The sequence below is a fragment of the Geotrypetes seraphini genome, chromosome 1, assembly GCF_902459505.1.
Source record: "Geotrypetes seraphini chromosome 1, aGeoSer1.1, whole genome shotgun sequence".
In the NCBI taxonomy this organism is placed as follows: domain Eukaryota; kingdom Metazoa; phylum Chordata; class Amphibia; order Gymnophiona; family Dermophiidae; genus Geotrypetes; species Geotrypetes seraphini.
The window spans coordinates 455,383,336-455,404,159 of record NC_047084.1 but is presented as its reverse complement, the minus strand read 5'-3'; the positions used below and the strand labels follow the sequence as shown (position 1 = coordinate 455,404,159).

Sequence of the window (20,824 nt, the reverse complement as noted above, 5' to 3'; positions counted from 1 at the left end):
AAACTACTTTCACCATGAAAATAAAGCATCCATACCTTAAAGTTTGTATAACCAACATCCATCCACCATACTTCCAGACATTTTATCCAAATATGTAAAATCAGATAAAATATGTAATCATTATAAAAATAAACTAATAATTCCTGATGTTAATGAATATGCTATATATTAATAATAATAATAGGTTTTTTTATATACAGCAGGACCGTGAAGTTCTATGCAGTTTACAATGATTAAAGATGTTACAGATAGAGTGGAATCAACAAAGTACAGACTTGGTGATCTGACAGTTCTAGAGATCATTTGTTGAGGGCTAGGATTGTATAGGTTGGTTTCCTACTGTAATTCATAACAAATAATTAAATATTTAATAATTAAAGGTATAATAACTAATACTCTTCAATTATATATCATATTTATCATATATCTGTCTATCACAACGAATCTGTGCTAACATTGTTTCTGACAAACCAAAACAGAAAGAATTCAAAATCAATCCTTAAGGACCGATCCTCCATCCAACCTATCCTATCTTCCAATTGTGTAGCACCATTAAAATATTCTTTTATGTTTTTAGTTCAAGTTCAAATGTTCTTATACCTCAATTCTCAACCAAAGAATTCTGGTAACTGTCAAAACATATTAAATGTCAATCCAAAAAAAAAAACATATGGTGTCCTTTTTTTCTTTTTTTCCCTTTCGCAAAGATTTGTGGGCCATTGAAAAAGTTTTGTAATGAATAGGCATCATTTTTCCTTTTTTTTAATTTATTTTATGCACACTCAGGAGGGAGGGAGGGTTTGGGGAGAAAATTTATAAAACTATGTTTATAATAATAGTATAATATATTTTATAGAAAAATTGATGATGGGTAGGTGGGTAATGGTCTATGATTTTATATGTGTTAGATTTTACAGTGCTATATTGGAATTAATGCATGATATATTTTTGTGCACTTGTTATTTGATTTAAAAATGAATAAAGAATTAAAAAAAAAAAAAAGAAATGTTAAAAAAACCCAGTTTTTTCTGGACTTGGAGATTGTCGTGATGGCATTGAATGATTATTCCTGTTTGTTGGACTTCTCCTGCTGTCTAAGGAAGACCTATTATAAATAAGCAGTATTGCTTTCCCCTCACCTCATGGAGGAATGATGTTCTCGGGATGTGCACATGCAATTTGAACATGTTAATAGTGTTAGTGCATAGCCATGGATTAGGAATATGTTTTTGGGGGTGATTATCTTACAGCTTGTGTTTTTCTTTCTCTCAACCTTTTCAGGACATCTTCCATCAAAATGTGGGAAGGAGTGGAAGCCTGTTCAGCCTCCAGCGGAACATTGCCCCTATGACCATCTCTTCGACCACAAATTTGTTACCTGTTGTAAAAGCTGGCAAAAAGAGAGGCCCAAAGCCCACAGAAGCAAATAGAAAGCGTGGACGGAAGAGCAAGGAGAGACAAGACCTTGCCGAGGAGCTGGAGAATCCAGACACATGCTACCGCCAGACTTTAAAACAATTACAGACCCCTACCAAGGGAGAGGTATATACAGCTCACTTTCTCTTCCTTCATTAAATCAAAAGTGCATGGAATGTTTGTAGGTGCACCTCTCCTTCTAAATCTCTTAGACTGGAAAGACACACTTTCTGCTGTTTTTCCCTAAAAATCATAAAGCTTGTCGAAAACAGCCTGGTGAACTTTGGCTAGAAGCTGGGAGATTTCTCCTGTTGTGAAAGGAAGGCCTCAAATTTTTTATTTTTCTCTTCTCTTATAGTTGGACATATCAAGTTCCTGTGTTGTGGATGTGGAAGATGATGACCTTACAGAGACAAAACTGAAGTTAGTTCTGTCTAATGGCAACGTACTTGGGTGAGAGAGAAGACCATGATGGCAGAAAAGATATAGAAATTAGGTTAATTCTGTATCACTTGGTAGACTGGTATAGTTCTTACGAATGGGTAATATGCCTCACTGCTACTACAGGTGGAGACTGAGATCAAACTTGTATAACATGCCCCTCTTGCTACTCTAGTTTTCCTCAGTCTCTGGTAGCAGGTGGTAAGGCTTTTCAGCTCCCCTCTTAGCACTGTTAGAACTTTGTTTGTGGACTCCTGGTTCCCCTTTTTGTGTAAGATCCCCAAACAGAACCTGCAAAAGTTCTGTTTGGAGATCCGTCCAACCTCGGGGGTGTTAAACCCAGTGGGTCTCGTGCTGGGTCCCTCCCCCCACCTTCATCTACCTCCCCATACTTTTGTAGTGGGCCTCAGCAGGTGGCTTGGCCCCTTGGTTGGTCAGCCCTCCAGCTTTGAGAGCCGTGGAGTCTGTTCTGACTAAGTAAAAAGAAATAACAAAAAATCCTGAGGTGTGCCGATTTAAAGGGCTCATTTCCCTTTATAACTGCCTTTTTTTCTGTGTTTTTCTCAACTAACCGGCACTTTCTTTACAGCTAGGGTGGTTTTCAGCACAAAGAGCTCTTTTAAAGTGAAAAAGTGCTCCAGGCGTGAGGTACTAGTGGCCGGCCTGTGCAAGCGTTGTGCAGGCCAGAACAGTGGGGAAGCTTCATTGGCAGCGGATGCCAGCGGCCAGGGCACCCTGCCGCATGTGCCTCGCGGTTCAGCTTTGGATCGTTGGGAAGCCTGGGCTTCCACCGATGCCCACGCGAGGGTTACCCCAGCCGTTGACGGTCAGGGAGCACAGGATTCTCTTACTGCCGGTTCGGCTGGGGATTCCCTTTTCGCATCCGTCGGTTCCTCGGCCTCAGCGTCAGGAAAGTCCCAGGTTTTTCAGACATGATAGGCCGCAGGAGCTCCGATTTGGTTTCAGGTCCAATTTCGGTGGGAACCTCCTCATTCATTTCAGTTACCTCAGGTGACCTTCCCCCTTTTCTGGGGGCAAGGTATATCAGGGTCCCCTGCTGGGGCAGGGAGTCCCTTGGGGCTGCTGGGGGGTCTTTCCCACTGAATTTATGTTAGCACCTTGTAAAGCATATGTGCTGGCGGCAGGAGGTTCTGTGTCCACTCCGGGGATCTCGGGGAGGGAGGGGGTGATTTACCCTCGACGTCTTCCCTGGTGCAGCCCCACACAGTGGCGGTTTTGCCCCCCTGTACTCTCTCATCCAAACGCCCAAGGGTCTCTTGGGATGAGGATTTTTTCCCAGAGAAGCAAGAGGTGATTGAGGACCTGGATCCTTGGGGAGAATTCCAGGATCCTCTTGGGGGGCCGGATTCCACCGGCAAAGGGTTCAAGCACCCCCCAGCCGGTGAAGATGCATCTGTGGTGCGCATTTTTCAGCGGGAAGAGTTCCATGAGTTAATCCTTCAGGTCTCCTCGGTTTTGCACTTTGAGGACCCCGTGTCGGAGCCCCCGCGTACAGTGGACCCCTTGCTCTGCTTCCTGCTCTTTTCCTATGCATCAGGATATTTGGGACATCATGCTCGCACAGTGGTAGGTGCCAGAAGCCCCTTTTCGCTTTGCTTGCTCCATGGCCCACATATATCCCATTCCACATGTATCCCAGGGATACACTGAAGTCGCCTGTAGTGGATGCGGTGGTCTCGGCCCTCTCTAAGTGGCATACCGTGCCTGTTGAGGGCGGTGCGGCCTTGAAGGACCCAGAGGAGCGTAATTTGGTGTCCCTCTTTAAACAGAGTTTTGATGTGACAGCTCTGTTGGTCTAGACGGCTCTGTGTGGCGGGCTGGTGGCTCGGGCGTGTTTTCATTGGGCCTAGCATGTACTTGATGATAAATCTGAGAATTGGGACTTGATATTGCCAAAATTGAATTGGGTGCTTCTTATCTCTCGGATGCCATGTATGATCTCTTGCGAGCTTCTGCCAAGTCTCTGGCCTTAGGAGTGGCACCACGCCATACCTTGTGGCTTCACGCTTGGTTGGCGGATTCTGCGTCCAAAGCTAAGTTGATGAAGTTTCCTTTTATTTAAAGGATCTTTCTTGTTTGGTGAGGACCTGGACAAGTTGGTTCAGACTCTTACTGATTCTAAAGTGCCTTGATTGCCTGAGGATAGACCTAGGCTGCTGGCTCGAGGCGGCGCTGCTCATGGGTGTGATTTCCTCCGTTTCCGCTCCGGTTGAGGAGCTGCTTCTTTTCAGTCTCCTGGGCTCTCAAGAGGCAGGTTCTTCCAGCACATGCAGTCCTTTTGTGGGGCCCGCCGGGGTGTAGGTAGCATCCCCTGCTGCCCGTCCTGCACAATGACTCCTTGTCAGCGCCCATCTTGGTTCCGGTGGGCACCCGGTTGAGAGTCTTTTATCCACAGTGGGCAGACATCACGTCCGATCAGTGGGTTCTGGAAGTGATCCAGGACGGCTATGCTCTGGAGTTCACCCGGTCCTTGCCAGACCATTTTCTCGCTTCTCCCTCGCAGGTGGCAGCAGGACTTTTGCCAGACCCTTCAGAGATTGTTGGATCTTCACACAGTAGTTACAGTTCCCCCGCTGGAGTGGGGCACAGGTTGGTACTCGATTTACTTTGTGGTGCCAAAGAAAGAAGGGATCTTTCGACCCATCCTGGGTTTGAAGGGGTCAACAGGGCTCTTCACGTGCCTTCCTTCCGCAGGGAAACTCTGCGGTCTGTGATTCTGGCGGTTCAGCAGGAGGAGTTTCTGACCTCTCTCGATCTGACCGAGGCCTACTTACATATTCCTATTCGGGCCTCTCATCATCGCGTCCTGCGCTTGCGATCTTGGAGCAAGACTATCAGTTCTGTGCACTTCCCTTTGGACTGGCCAAGGCTCCGTGGACGTTCACTAATGTGATGGTGGTTGTTGCGGCGGTGTTGCGAAAAGTGAGCATTCTTGTTCATCACTACCTGGACGACTGGTTGATTCGAGCCAAGTTGTCCCAGGAGAGCACTCGGGTCACGGCTGGGGTGGTAGAGTTTCTGCAGTCGCTGGGATGGGTAGTCAACCTTGAAAAGAGCCGGTTGTCTCTATCTCAGTGCCTGGAATATCTTGGGGTCCTGTTCGACAACTCCTTGAGGAAGATCTTCCTTCCGGAGGCCTGGGTGAGCAAATTACAATCTCAAATTTGCCTGCTTATGGCATCCTGGTGTCCTCGGGCGCAGGATTCCCTCCAAGTCTTGGGGTCGACGGTGGCCTCCTTCGATGTAGTTAGGTGGTCGCGGGCCCACATGCATCCTCTTCAGTATGCTTTTCTTCGGAGGTGGTTGCCTCAGAGGCATAGGCTGGATCACCTTATTCCGCTTTCGGGCTTAGCTCAGGGCAGTCTTCGCTGGTAGCTTCAGGTGCTAATGGTGTGGGCGGATCTCAGCATCTCATATAGCCGGAGTGGAGAATGTTCAGGCGGACTTCCTAAGTTGCCACGTGCTAAATCCCGGAGAGTGGTGTCTAAGCCCCGTGGCTTTTCAGTTGATAGTGCAGTCTTGAGGTCAGCCCCTCATATACCTGATGGCCACAAGTGTCAACACCAAAATGCCCCACTTCTTCAGTCATCGCAGAGACGGTCAGGCCGAGGGTCTGGATGCTCTGGTTCAACCATGGCCAACGGAGGGACTGTTGTATGTGTTCCCGCCGTAGCCATTAGTGGGCAGAGTTCTTCTCCGCATAGTTTGCTATCCGGGCCTCATGGTTCTGGTGGCTCTGGATTGGCCTCGATCACCATGGTATGTGGATCTGGTGAGGCATCTGGTGTCGGATCCTCTTCCTCTGCCTCTCTTGGACGACCTTCTAACTCAGGGTCCCATTCCAATGTTCGATCCGGACCCCTTTTGTCTTATGGCTTTGCTCTTGAAAGGGGTCACCAAGGAAGGGGTATTCAGATACAGTGATCTCAACGCTCTTGGGGTCCCGGAGGCTTTCCACCTCTTGGGCTTATGTGAGGGTTTGCATCTATTTGAGGAGTGGTGTGATGCACGTGGAGTGGTCTCTTTTCACGCTTCTCTGCCTAACATCTTAGAGTTCTTGCAGGATAGCCAGGATAGGGGACTGGCTTGGTCTTCTGTCTGGGTTCAGCTTGCGGCCTTGTCAGCCTTTTGGGAGTTCTTGACAGGTCAGTGTTTGACTACCATTCCTGATGCCTCCCGTATGACCCTCTGTTCCATCTTGGGATCTGAATCCGGTTCTGTCCATTCTGGTGCACCCTCCTTTTGAACCGCTGGGCGACTGCTCTTTGAAGAACCTTACTCTTAAGGTGGTCTTCTTGGTGGTCATTACTTCAGCTAGACATGTTTCTGAGCTGCAGGCTTTCTCTTGTAGGGCTCCCTTCTTGGAGTTTTCTAGGGAGCGGGTTGTCTTGAGGCCTGTTCCTTCCTTTCTGCCAAAAGTAGTTTCTCCTTTTCATGTAAATCAATCTGTAGTCCTCCCAGTGTTGGGTTGTCAAGAGGGGTCTTCTGAGCAGAGACAGCTGCGCAATTGGATGTCTGTCAGGTCCTTCGCTCTTATGTGCAGAGGACCCAGGAGATCAGGAAATCAGATCATCTCTTTGTCCTTCTAGCGAGTCCTCATAAGAGGGATGATGCTTCTAAAGCTACTATTGTGCGCTGGATCATGGAGACTATTGCTTCCGCATATCTTCTGAAGAAGAAGCCTGTTTCCAATTTTCTCAAGGCAGCTTCTTGGGCTGAGTCTTCTCTAGTGTCTCCAGTGGATATTTGCAAGGCTGCAGTTTGGTCTTCTCTGCATTCCTTTATCAGACACTACCGTGTGGATGTTCATGTGTGTCGGGACGCGGTATTCGGTGAACATGTTCTGGTGTCGGCCTTTCGAGGGTCCGACTTTTGATGGGTACTGTTTTGTTACATTCCATTCGTAATGACTATACCTGTCTACCAAGTGATACAGGAGAAATTAGGTTCTTACCTGCTAATTTTCTTTCTGATAGCTTGTAGACTGGTATAGGCCCCCACCCTGTCCGTCTTTCTGCAGTGTTTGCAGATTTTTGCTTGCATGCAGATTTTGAATTTTTCTGCAGGTTCTAGTATTTTCTAGGTCTGTGGAGAATTAAGAACAGCGGCAATGGCTCAGCTAGCTTAGCTGGTGATCTGTGGGGATGTTTTACTTCCAGGATCAAGTTCTATACATGTTCCAGTAGTTGTTTAAAGATGTTTGTTGTTTTCTTTCACTCCTGTTTGGAGTGTCATTTACTGTTTATAAGTTCAGAAATTTCCTAGGTTCTGCTTGGCTATTCGGCAAACTGGAGTAGCAAGAGGGGCATGCTATACTGATATACAAGTTTGATCTCAATCTCCACCTGCTGGTAGCAGTGAGGCGTATTACCCATTCATAAGGACTATACCAGTCTACAAGCTAACAGAAAGAAAATTAGCAGGTAAGAACCTAATTTCTCCTTACTCTACATTACAAATCTGACCTCCAAGACTAATGTAACCACTGATTCACCTGGATGCTGGCAAAAGGGTTACACAAAGTATTTACATGGGGATTGATGGATGCCAGATAACTGTAGTTTCTGGTTGCTTGAGAGTTACTGTAAAAATAGTTTGTCTCCCTTCCCAACTCACACTCTCATCCCCCCACCCCCAGTTGTAGGTCCATCATCCGTTCTTCCCTTCTTTCTTAGTCCCTTTCTCTCCCACTTTCTCTTTCCCCTTCTTCCCCTATTCCCTCTCTCCCATACCAGAAGCAGCACTGCTGGTCCTGACAACCCTTCCTCCCTTTCTCTGTTCCCTGAAGTAGCACAGTTGTCTGACAACCCTGCCTCTCTCTCTCTCTGCTCCCTGAAGCAGCAGAGCTGGTCTGACAACCCTCTCTCCCTCTGTTCCCCAAAGCAGCTGAGCCGGTCTGACAACCCCCACTCTCTCCTTCCCTCACTCACCTATAAATATATGCCTTTTGAACGGAGACCTTCCTATTGGTGTTTTATTTAGAGGCCAACACTCCCTCCAGCCCATTTGTAAGCTAGGGAGTCCCACATGTGAGAATATGCTTCCTGCTTATCCTAGGATAAAGCAGTTACTTACCGTAACAGGTGTTATCCGGAGAAAGCAGGCAGATATTCTCACATCCCACTGACCACCTCGTGAGCTGGCGTCGGGTGGGAAGGCACTCGCGCATGCGCAGTGCGGGCAGTCTTAAAGCTTCTAAAGCTTAAAGTGACAGTACACTTTTATACTGTCTGTACCGAGCTCTGTGGATGATGTCATCCACATGTGAGAATATCTGCCTGCTGTCCCCGGATAACACCTGTTAAAGTAAGAAACTGTGCTTTAAGAGCACAGACAGGAGGAAGTGCAACCAGAGACTGGGAAAAGATGAGTAGAAAAATAAAATCACCAGACAAAAAGGTAGTTAAAGAGATTTTATTTTCAGTTTAGTGATAGAAATGTGTCAGTTTTCAGAATTTACATCTGCTGATTATATTTTGCAATGTTTCGGAAAAAAAGCATTTCTTTCTATTTCTCTGATGTTGTACTACATGCAGAGTCCTGGTATCTTAGGATTTCATTTGTGTGTATTGGAACTTTTTGTTTGTGGTCCTGTATTTGCATAGGGTTTATCTGTGCTCTGCACTTGTGACCAAGGCCAGGTGTTCTGGTAGGAATGAATGTCTTGAAGCATTATTGCTGTCATGGTCCCAAGTAGAAAGATATCTGCTGTCTTTCCATCAGCTCTTTTGGACCCAAAACGGCCATCACTTAAAAATGAGCAAAGACCACTGCACTAACCTGTTCCCTTGACATATTCAGGTACAGATAGTTTCCATAACCACCATGTCAAAAGTTCAACTTTCTGCAAAAATGCTATATCAAAACCCTTACTTACTAACTGATGAGCAGACTTGAGAAATAAATGCACAATTAATGTAAAGCATTTATTTCCGTCCCGCTACACTAATTTTACAATTCAGGTACTATAGTTATATTCCTGCCAAAGAAGGCTATCCAAGATGTACCTGAGGCAGTGGAAGGTGGAGTGGCTTGTTTAAGGTAATAAGGAATGTTAGTGGAGCAGGATTTAAAGCCTGACTTTCTTGATTCTCAGCTCATTCTCTAATCACTAAACTGCTATGTCACAGCTCGGAGGCAATCTTGGTGTTTGTACAGCTTTAGAATCACTTGTGGATCCTTAGGAGACATGAGTTGCTGCACAGATTTCACCAGTAATAATAATAATTTTATTCTTATATACCGCCAAAGCCATAGTAGTTCGAGGCGGTTTACAATAAGAGGAGCTGGACAATCAGCGAAGATAGGTACAAAGTAAGGTTTTAAAGTTCATGAAGCGGATACAGGGATAAGAGGGCTGGAACAGGCTGCAAACAATCAGCGAGAATAGGCGCACTGGACAGTCATCAATACATGTAGGCAGAGAACAGCGCGGGAATGAGAGATCGTGATAAAAATCAGATGGAGTAAAGCAGTAGGGCAATGGGAGCATTTAGATTACAAATCGGTTGAACAAGTTTGTTTTTACTAGTTTTCTAAAACTTATATAGGATGAAGAGTGCATTGTTAAATTGCTCAGCCAGTTGTTCATTTGGCCTGCTTGGAAAGCAAGTGTTCTGTCTAGGTATCTTTTGTATCGGCAGGCCTTTATTGATGGATGGGTGAACATGTGGACTCTGTGTGTAGGCCTGCTGGGGCAGTCTAAGTTGAAACGTGTGACCAGGTATGTGGGGGCTGAGCCAAGTATAGATTTGAAACAAAGACAGGCAAATTTGAACAGGACTCTTGCCTTCAGGGGCAGCCAATGAAGTTTTTGGTAATAGGGGGTTATGTGGTCCCATTTTTTATGCCAAAAATCAGTCGGATGGCCTTGAAAGACCCCCAGATAAATGATGTTGCAGTAGTCGAGTATGCTTAGTATGGAGGCTTGCACCAATAAACGGAATGAAGTTGCATCAAAGTACTTTCTTTTTTTTTATAATTATTTTTTCATTTTCAAATTTGACATCAAGTGCACAAAATAATATAATTCAACAAGTTATTACACAATAGCACTTTGATATCTACTACATAAAAATCTAATGATACATTTAACCCCCCCACCTCCCAACCTTCATCTATATTTTCAATCAGAATATACACATATTATAGAACATATTGTAACATATTATGCAAGATTGTTCCCAACTTTGGTGTGCCAAAAAAAGAAAAAGAAAAGAAGAAGAGAAGAAGTACTTTCTGATGGTTCTTAGTTTCCATAGAGTCGAGAAGCCTTTTCTAATCAATAGCTCAGTGTGCGCTTCAAGAGTAAGGTAACAGTCCAGAGTTACTCCCAGAATTTTTATGGAGTTGACAATAGGATAGACTTGACCATCAAGGAAATTGAAGAGTCTTTGAGTTTGTCATTCGGGCTAGCTAGGAAGAATTTGGTTTTTTCTGAGTTGAGTTTCAGTTTGAATTGGGCCATCCATTGATCGATTTGCTTTAATATGGATGCCAGGTGGATCTTTGTCTCAGGAGATAGGTTTGTTAGGGGAAAAACTAAAGTGATGTAGTCTGCATAAATATACTTTTGCTATATCCTCAGTGCTTGCTTTCATTCCTGCTGAATGTTTTCTTTCCCAGGAATAAGAAGTCAAAGGTCCCCCTAGTCACACAGTGTGTCCCATCTGCAATACCCAGCTGCTTCAAGAAGACTAAGCTCCAGCAACCCCAGCCTCTTGCAGATGACTTTGACTTGGATTCAGAAGAGGACCTGCAAATTGATGAGACTCCCCGGAAGGAGAAGAAAAACATCCTGCCTAAGAAAAAGTTAACAAGTATGTGGAAGTGGCAGCTTTGTGGTGGTGCCCAGGGGCTATAACTGAACAAGGATAAAGATTGTTGGTGTTTACTTTGCAAAAATTCTCATTTCCCTTTTAAAGTATTTTCTTTCCCATCTTTGCAGAATTCCCTCGTAAGCTGCCCCGTGCCAAACCATGTTCGGATCCAAATCGTGTCCGTGAACCTGGTGAGGTGGAGTTTGATATTGAGGTAAGAGGATCTGAGAAGTCATCAAGGGGTTTAGGCTCTTTGTCTAAAGCACTATATTAGTCAAGGTTAGTTGCTATTTTAAATAAGAGTTGTTGAGGTGAGTGGGAACGCTCCCCTCCCCCCCACCACAATAGCCTAAACCATAGAGTAATCCTTTCTTTCTCCTCAGATTTGAAACCAAGAAGAAAGTATTCAAAAGGTTGAGCTTTCAATGAACTGCTACTATCTATTTGACCTTTATCGTTCTTTCCCACTTAGCTTTTGGCATTTGGATTGAGAGCCAGGTTTGCTTTCTTAGCTTTCTATGTTTCTCTTTACCTTTTTTAAATTTATTTCTTTTCCTTTTTGGGATGTTGCTACACTATTTATTTCTTTGATTATTTCATTTCTCCATGGGTAAGCAAGATATCAGCCACACACATGGGTGACATCATACTGATGGAGCCAGATTGGATTGCTCTTCAGAGCCCAGAAGAACCCAGAAAAACACTGGGTATGTGTGCATGCTCCCTTCTGTACAGTCGTAGCTCCTCCTTTCACTCTACTTCATCTACCAGCAAAGCAGTATGGATCTGCTCTTCACTTTGTGTGAAACAAAATAATTTTGACAGTATTCTTGAACATTATTTGACTCTCAAAATTATTTTTCTGTTTTTTTTTTTGTTTTGTTTTGTTTTTTAAAAAATAGAACAACCACACATCATAGGGCTCCATATGAGTACCTACATATCTTTTTACTGTGTCTTAATGGAAAAATTGAACTCTGGGCTGTTTCAGGAGCTGAAGGAAGTTTACCTTAGCTAACTGCATGATGATATCTTACAAAGGGATCATAGTATGCTATTATGCCCTAATATATTCTGTGGCAGAATCTTTACACAGAAGGATTTTCCAACAGGCAAGATAGCACAGAAACCTAGCCTTTGTTGTTTTTATTTACGACATCTTACTACAGGAGCTGTGGCCATTCATAAGCACTGGTAAGTTGCTGAAGGTAAAAGGTTCCCAAAATAGTGAGTAGCCTGATGTTACATGAGCTAAGCCCTTCTCTTTGATTATAGACATCTAACTCTGGTGTGCCTTGAAGCAGAATAGGGGAAACAACACTTAGACTGAAGTTTGGCTGTCTTTAGGTGACAATGCGAGTCACTGTATTCAGGGGAGTCTTTTTTTTTTTTTTTATTATTGCAGTCATGCTCTTCCCCAGTTATTGTGTGCTCACAACATTAAGGGGAAACCACATTTACTGTGAGCCTAGGTAGAGCAAAGCTCTAACAATGTATAGCAATTGCAGCCACAAGTTCAATCAAAAATTCTTTTTAGTATAGCATTTGCAAGGGGCCTAAGTTTGACTGTTCCCTGTTCTTGTTAGGTACTGCACCACTTCTTGGTCAACACAGCCTTAGTCTATTACTTCAAACATACAACTTGCCTCTGTTTTTGTGGGGGAGGGTTTCTGGAAATGAAAATTCTCATATTGGAAGCTCATATTCCCTCCTCCAAATTCTGTAATGACAGAATTAGAATTTAATAGTTTTGTTCATGATCACATTGTCTACAAGGGTGAAAAGAAATACTATTCTGTGCTATCTATTCCTTGGAGGAAAAATTAAAGATGTTTGAATGTGTATATTTGAATGAACTTGTGTATATAGATAGAGAAATAGATAATTTGAATATACACATACACCCCCTTAATACTTAAGACTTCCTAGCATTCTGATTCCAGAAGGTACCTCAAAAGGGAAAACATACAACATGCTGAATTTTTAAAGGTGAAATGTCAAGAGGCATAAAGCTACTTGAATCCACTTTTTCTAAGGTGCTCATACACTCTTCCTCTCTTCCAGCTTTGTACTTTAAATAATACATACAATAATACATACATACAATATTTTGCCACAAGACCATTGTCAACTGGTATTGAAAAGAGGCATAAAGTTGGCATTGAGATTTTCAGCTGCATTAATGGGGTCATCCACTACCATAATCAGATTGAGAACCTTCCACTTCTTCCAGCTTTGCATTCTGGTGCTTAGTCAATCCCTTCTCATTAGAATTCTTGTAAAGAGCTTCATTAGCATTCTTTTCCTCTGCCTCCCATCCTGGGCTGTCCTCCAATTCTTCAGTTGTCTTTCAACAAGAGAGATGGTAGAAGCTGGTCTCTTCTGCTCGTGTTTCTTTTCAAGTAAATACTTTTTTGCTAACTGTTTGCAAGGGTTTTCGGTGCTGTAGAGCAGGGATCTCCAAACTTTTCACCACGAGGGCCACATTGGGTACTTTAGCACTTTTCAATGGGCTTTATTTAAAATAAAAATAAATAAATAATAAAATAAGATAACTCTAGTTTTTGTACAAGCTCTCGGGATGCTGAAAGGATGGAATCTTGTATCTCTATTAGCTTCAGCTGCAGGGCAACTAAAAGATCCCTCTCCTTTGGGCTACCTGCCCGGGAGCTTCCTGTCTTGCTTCTGTTTGTTCCTGCAGCTTCACTGCTTGGTTTCACAGTTAATTCTGCTCGTGATTTGTTTTCACTTTCTAGTCTTATTTTGATTTTTTGAACACGTGCTGCGGATCAACTCCGTGTGAGTGATTCTTTGGCGGGAGATCGCAGACAAGTTAACGTTTGTCTGCTTCTGGAGGGTGCTCTTGCCTGAAACTGCAGTAAGCCCTCTGGACAGCTTGCAGATTGAATCGGGTCTCCAGGTTCGGGAGCCAACTCTCCCCTGGCTCGTCCGCAAAGGGGTAGAGCGCAGGCTGCTGCGGTTCTGAGGAGGTATGCTGGGATTGGAACCGCGCCGCGCATCTTCCCTGAGGGGACCTGATGGTCGTGATCTGAGGTTGCAGGGAAGTTGAGGCGGCCAGAAGATCTGAAATGCTAGTTTAATAAGCTCCTGAGGTATAATCTCCCTATGCTTGCACTGTGTAATGCTGGCTGCCATTGAAATGCATTGAAGCACATGTATCTGAGGGGTCTGTGATTCATAGAGTTTGCTGATTTTGGGGGGTCCTCAATTCAGGGTTTTAGGGGGTTTCCCTGCGTGCCACCTGTAAAATCCTAAAATCGCCGTTTTTAGTGTTTTCCTGCGTTTTTAACGGCCGTTTTTATGTCAAAATCGGCACCTGTGGCAGCCATCTTGGATTTTCTTTAAAGTTTTTAAAACTATATTTTTTGGACTTAGAAGCTTCGTTTTTGCTCCAAACTTCACAGAGGGCCACCTCAGGACAGAATGGCATGGCTTGCAGTTGCGCAGCCGCATATTCTGTGTGCCACGGCCCATCTGGTGTGTGGATTCTGCACTTTCCTCCTCTGGAGAGGACCTGCTTTCCTCCGTTGCCGCCAGAGTTGCGATTCCAGCGTCCAGGACGCCGCAATTGCGCGAGGAGGGCGTTTTCGCATAAATGCAGGCGCAGTTCCAGGGAAAGTCTCATCGATCTTCAGACAATTTCAAATCTGAGTCCCGCTGATTGGCTCAGGCCGCCGAGGACTATTTTCCGCCGGAAATTGTGGATATGTTGTCTCAGGCCTTCATGAGAAAGTGGGCTATGCCTGTTTCTCCCTTTCAGACTGCGGTGCGGCAGTCTGTACAGCTTTTGTATTTCAGTATGTCAATCTGATCCTTGCTGGTATGCCTGAACGTCAGCAGCAATTTCCCGCTATTGTCGTGGTACCTGTATCAATTTCTAAGCCGTTGCTGTGTCACGGCAATTTAGTGGGTCCCGCTGCGTGACTAGCCTAGCGGATCTCAGGGATTTCCAGATCACTGATTCTCATGATGTGGGAGAGTATCAGATGGTGCGCAGGCTAAGTCCAGTTGCCTTCCTGATTTTATCTCTGAATCCCTGCGGACATTGGGACTTGATTCTGACTGCAGTTCAGGAAGAGTGTTAAATCATGTGTTCCACGTGCCCGTTTTCCGCTGCATTTCCGGATCATGAGGACTCGGCAGAAATGCTGTTGGAGGTTGGGGGGCCCTTGAGGTTCCCCTGAAGTACGCTAGGGCCATGGCTAAATTGTATCCCATGGCTTTGGCATTTTCCATGCGCCTAGTCCCGCAGTGGGTGGATTCGGCAGTGGCTCAGGTCCCCAAACATACCTCCTTGCCCTCGGATGGAGGGGTGGTCCTGCCGGATGTCTAGGACCATAATTTGGATTTTGTCTTGAAGTGCCTTTGAAGTGATTCTGCTGCGATAGGGGTGCGAGCTGGTTTGTGGCCCGGGCTTGTCATACTAAACCTCTATCATATTTTGACGGTTTTCGCTACGCTGGGAGCTTATTCAGTTTCTGCTAGGAGATTGTTATGACTTCACAAGTGGTTGGGGGATTTTTCATTCAAAGGTTCGCTCTTATTTAGCCAGGGTTTGGATGACCTTATGGCAAGTGTGCAGGATCATTAGCCTCAGGTGCTTCCTGGCCCTGGTTCTTGTCCGCCCAAGGGGCCGAGACAGCTGAATTTTCATCATTTCAGGAGTACCTCGCAATACGCTGGACCCTCTGTGGCAGGATGGCATTTCGGAGCCTCCTACAGACCTCGCTTGGAGGTACAGCGCATCCGCAGTCTCCCAACTTTCGACCTTCGGTGCCTTCCAAAAGAGAACTATGGATTGGGGGGCGGCTGTCGGCCTTCTGGAATGGCTGAAGATAACCTTGGGCCAGTGGGTTCTGGAGGTACTCAGGGAAGGTTTTCGACTGCCTTTCTTCCAGCCGGCGGCGGTCTTCTTCATGTCCTATCCCGAGGGCAGTCCGGACTGGTTGCTGGATCTGGCGGCTATAGAGCTGGTTCCACAGGGCGACTTGGGCTCTGGAGACACTTGATTTAGTTCATAGTGCCAAAGAAGGACTCTGTCGATTGCAGACCAATTCTGGATCTCATAGAAGGTGCATGTATTCTTGCGAGTTTCACATTTCCGGATGGTATCGGTGCATACTGTGTTTACAGTGGTGGCACCCGAGGAGTTTTTGGCTTCCTTGGGTCTCACGGAAGAATATCTACACATCCCGATTTTCCCAGAACATCGGAGGTTCCTGCGGTTTTGTGTTCTAGGGAGGCATTTCCAGTTGGCTGTGCTCCCTTTCGGTTTGGCATCGGCGCCCTGAACCTTTACCTAGTTCATGGTGGTGGTGGCTGTCCTTCTGCGATCTCTGGGTGTGTTAGTGCATCCATTCATTGCCGACTGGCTGATCAGAGCTCCCTCGTGGGAGCAGGGCCACTTGGCGGTTTGCCTAGTGGTGCCTTGGCTGGAACGTCTCGGATGGGTGATCTATCTGAAGAAGTTTGCCTTGTGCCGACCAAGGTATTGGAGTACCTGGGTATCCGGTTCAACACGGGGCTGAACCGGGCGTTTCTTTCAGAATCCCAAATTCTGAACCTCTGGAGTGCGATTCGGGACATTTTGGCCGTACCAGCTCCGCCAGCCTGGTGGTACCTGCAGGTGTTGGGTCTTATGGTGGCAACCATGGACGTCGTCCGTGGGTGAGAGCTCGCCTGCGTCCTCTTAAGTTTTCTCTTCTGTAAAGGTGGAATCCCCTGAGAGCTGCGCTGGGGATGCTGCTGCCTGGGTTGGCAGCAGCGCGCAGCAGTATGCTATGGTGGTGAACCCAGTCACTGTCCACAGGGCTTCCTCTGCAGGTCTTAGATTGGGTGACCCTGACTAAGGTCAAAAGTCTCTCCGGTTGGGGAGCAGTTTGCATGTCCGTCCCGGTACAGGTCTGAGTCGGAGAGAGCCGATGGTCGATCGATCAGCCGGAGCTACGAGCAATCGGTTAGCTCTGCTACAGTTCCAAGTGTATCTCCACAAGATAGCTGTCTGTGTGTTCTCAGCCAATGCGACGGCTGTTGCCTATGTCTGCAGTCAGGGGGCGCAAAGAGTCCCTGACTGGGATTGGAGGCTCGGATGCTCTTTCCATAGGTGGCACATCATCTCTTGGCTTTATCCATGGCTCATGTGGCCGGCATCGACAGCGTTCGGGAAGACTTCCTCAGTTGTCAGTTTCTGGACCAGGGAGCATGGTCCCTGTCTGGGCTGGCTTTCGCTCTTTCGATCCGATGGCGTCCTAGTGAACAGGAAGGCGGACAGATTCTTCAGCCGTCGAAGAGAGGTCGGCGACGTTGGACTCGACGCTCTGGTTCAACCTTGGCAATCTTCTGTTCATCCTGCTTATGTGGTCCATGATAGGGCGCGTTTTGCGCCAGGTGTCCTCGCAGAGGGGCCCGGTGATCCTTGTGGCTTCGGACTGGCCCAAACAACATTGGTACGCAGACCTTGTGAGGTTGAGCTCCGGGAGTGGTCTGCATCTTCCTTGCCATCGGCGGTTCCTCACACAGGGTCAGTTTGCACTTCAAGATCCGGACCGCTTTGGTTTTTGTGTTTTTAAAATAAGAGTAACTGAGGTTCAAATTTGTAATCTTAGAGCAAATTTATTGCCATTAAACAAGGATGACCCTAATCTGCTGTTTGAACGTCAGATTTGACGGTTCAAGAGCTGACATGATTTGGAACCAATCTGAGGCTCTCGACTGGAAATTTTTTGTAAATCATTTACTAAATATGCTAAAACAAACTGCCACTTAGATAACTGTCCTCTAAATGTACTTAAAACTGCTCCTTTTGCTTTTAAAGCAGATCTTTTTAAATGGACCAAGTTCTTATTGAACAATGGTCAATTTCCCAAGGAATTAGGTCAAATTTTGATTACACCTGTATTGAAGAACACTAAGGAATCTATTGTGCTTAATTCAAACTATCGGCCTTTAGCCAGTATCCCGTTGTTTACCAAAATAATGGAAGGGGTGATTAATGCTGACTTGGTGACTTCATGAGAGCCAATTGGGCTTTTGTTCAGGATTTAGTAAAGAGACAATATTAGCTTCCATGATTGATTATCTTCATGGATTATTTAGTGTAGGTTCTAGCGCTTTGATTCTTCAGTTGGATCTAAGCAGTGCCTTCGATTTGGTTGATCTATGAGATCTTGGACTGCTTGGATTCAGTTGGATCTAAGCAGTGCCTTTGATTTGGTTGATCTATGAGATCTTGGACTGCTTGGATTCAATTGGAATCACAGGTGATGTTTGGAACTGGTTTGAGGGCTTTTTGAGAACTAGATCTTTTCAAGTGTTTAGTGAGGATAACTATTCATCTTCATGGAGCAATCCATGTGGGGTACCACAAGGTTCTCTCCACTATCCCCTCCACTGTTTAATATCTATTTAGCCCCGTTAGGAAGATTACTGCATAGTCTGAAAGTTAAGTTTTTCATCTATGCAGATGATATTACTATATTGCTTCCACTCACTTCTTTGACAGCAGAAATTAGAGATTCATTCATTTTGGTTCAAATCAAACAATGGACCAAACTTAAACTTAACCCTGAAAAAATTAAAAAAATTTTGGCTAGTACTTCTGATAATGTCAATGAGAACGTACTCCATCTGAATGGTCAAATTTTCTCAATAGCTACTTCCATTAAAATCTTGGGAGTTACATTAGATCGCCAGCTGACCTTAGGTGATCATACAGATCTACTGATTAAAAAAAAGTTTCTCAATTCTTTGTAAGCTTTGAACAATAAAAAAATATTTTGATATAATATCCTTCAGGTTACTAGTACAATCTTCCGTCTTGTCTGTTCTTGATTACTGTAACATAATTTATTTGGGATCTCAGAAAAAGCTTCTTAAAAGAATAAAAATCATCCAGAACACAGCGGTTCATTTGATTTTTGGCCTGAAAAAATAGGACCACGTTAGTTCATTTTATCAACAGTTACACTGGTTGCCATTTGAGGTAAGAATATTGTTTGTTTGGTTGTATTTGTTTTAAGTCGTGCTGCCTGTTTCAGGAAAAAAAATTTAGATTCGATTCAGCCTATTGAATTTTTCGATTCGATTCGATTTTCCTGCCCAATTGGGTGTTTTTTTCAAACATCCTGGTGGGTTTATTTTATAGCCTCTTCACCCCCTTTGCCCTCTTGTACCCACACTGGCACTGTGGTGTAAACAAAATAAACAAAAAAGACTTTTCCTCTCTCTGTTAAATCCTAGCTCACGTTCGAGGTCTAACACCACCTCTGGCAAGATACACATTTCAAATCTGACATATTGTAATCACAAAATGAAAAATAAAATTATTTTTTCTACCTTTTGTTGTCTGATCATTATTCAGATCTTGTTGGTCCCAGGCTCTGGTTGTTTTCTGATAACTTGCTTGCCAGGGTCTTCTTCTTTCTTCTTTCTCCGTGCTAACCATCCCTTCTATCTCCCCTTCCCTTGATTTCCCTTCCCTCCCCCAGAGGTCTAGCATCTTTCCTTTTTTTGTCTCCATCCCCAGATCCACCTTTTCTCAACTACCCTTTCATCCAGCATCTCTTCCTCCTTCCCCACCACCCCAGGATCCACCATCTCTCCCTTTCTCTTCCCAACTACCCTCCAATCCCCCCCCTCTACACCATCCCTTGTGTCCAACTTCTCTCCCTTTCTTTTCCTTCCATCTCTAAATTCCATTGTCCACCATCTCTCTTCCTCTTCTCTGTTTTTAGACCCATTATTTCTTCCCTCCAAAGTCCAACATATGCACGTTTCTTTGAACCCTCCCTCCCTCCGTGTATTCTGTACCAGGACCCTCCTCCCTTGAAGGCTTGCACCCCACCCCTGAAAGCCTGCCTGTCCCCCCTGAAGGCCTGTCCCTCCCGAAGGACTGCACCCCTCGAAGGCCTGTCCCCCCTGGAAGGCCTGTGTGTCCCCTCCATCCATTTACCTCATTCCAGCAGCGGAACAGCCTGCAGAGAGGATCGCCGGTACTTTAGCGATCCTTGCAGTTTGCCATAGGCCTTGGGAGCTGTCTTCCCTCTGCCATGGTCCCGCCCCTCCTCTGATGTCAGAGGCAGGATCACGGCAGAGGAAACAGCTCCGGAGGCCGATGGCAACCTGCAAGGATCGCCAAAGTATCGGCGATCCTCTCTGCAGGCTGCTCCACTGCTGGAATTAGGTAAATGGACACCAGCGGGAGGCTAGGGGGGAAGCCGGACACCAGCACTTCCCGACTGACCCTCGCCCTCTAAAGCAGGAGCGTCAGCGGCCGGCCAGCAAGAGGCAGCGCTGCTGCTCCTGCTTTAGGAGGCGAGGGGGGAGGGTCAGTTACTGAATCGGGAGGCCGATATTTTTTTGTTTTTAAATCAATTCAAATCGATTCACCCGAAGTGAATCGATGAATCGGGCAGCACTAGTTTTAAGGTTTTATTTGATCTGGCTCCAATTTACCTGTCCTCACATTTTGAACAATATAAACCGAACAAGATCACTCGAAGAAATAATTTATTTTCATATCCAACTATAAAATCTTGTCGGTATAAGAGATTTCTTGAAAAATCATTTGCATTTCAGGCAGGTAAAATGAACTCTTGGTTGTGTGCCATTATTTCTCAGGCTTATTCTTATTTGTCTTTTAGGAAGTTGTTGAAAACTGATTTGTTTGGCAAAGTTGTAAACTGAAATCTTAAAGTATGGCATAATTTTGACCTTTCCTGAATGTATTCTTATGTTAATTTTATTTTTTTCACTGATTGTACAGTCCTCTTTGATATAAACTGCCTAGAACTATGTTGTGTGGTGGCATATAAGAATAAAGCTATTAGTATTATTATTATGATTACAAGTAGTGACTTCAAATGTTCATCAAATAAATTTGCCCTGTATTTTGATTTGATATATTTCATTCAGGAAAAAGTTTGTTCGCAAAGATATGTTATCCCAAAAATGGAGATAAATTTACAAGCAAATTTTGTCAAATTTGGAAACTGCTCAGAGCTCAAAAATGTATAAAAATCGATCAAGTTTCCTTCCTTGTATTTATCTTTAATATGTTCATTTACTTGAAGTTCAATAATTTCCATTTGAATTTGACTTGGGACATC

General features: G+C 44.9%; 1 protein-coding gene across 1 annotated transcript in view; it reads left to right on the top strand.

Annotated features, from left to right (window-relative positions):
- Positions 1–20,824, top strand: part of PHF8 (PHD finger protein 8) — a 280,408-nt gene that overhangs the window by 171,882 nt on the left and 87,702 nt on the right. The window contains exons 13-16 of the mRNA XM_033921914.1: positions 1,282–1,542; positions 1,775–1,869; positions 10,504–10,697; positions 10,826–10,911. Of these exons, the coding sequence (XP_033777805.1) occupies positions 1,282–1,542; positions 1,775–1,869; positions 10,504–10,697; positions 10,826–10,911 (636 nt within the window). The remainder of the gene's footprint in view (positions 1–1,281; positions 1,543–1,774; positions 1,870–10,503; positions 10,698–10,825; positions 10,912–20,824) is intronic.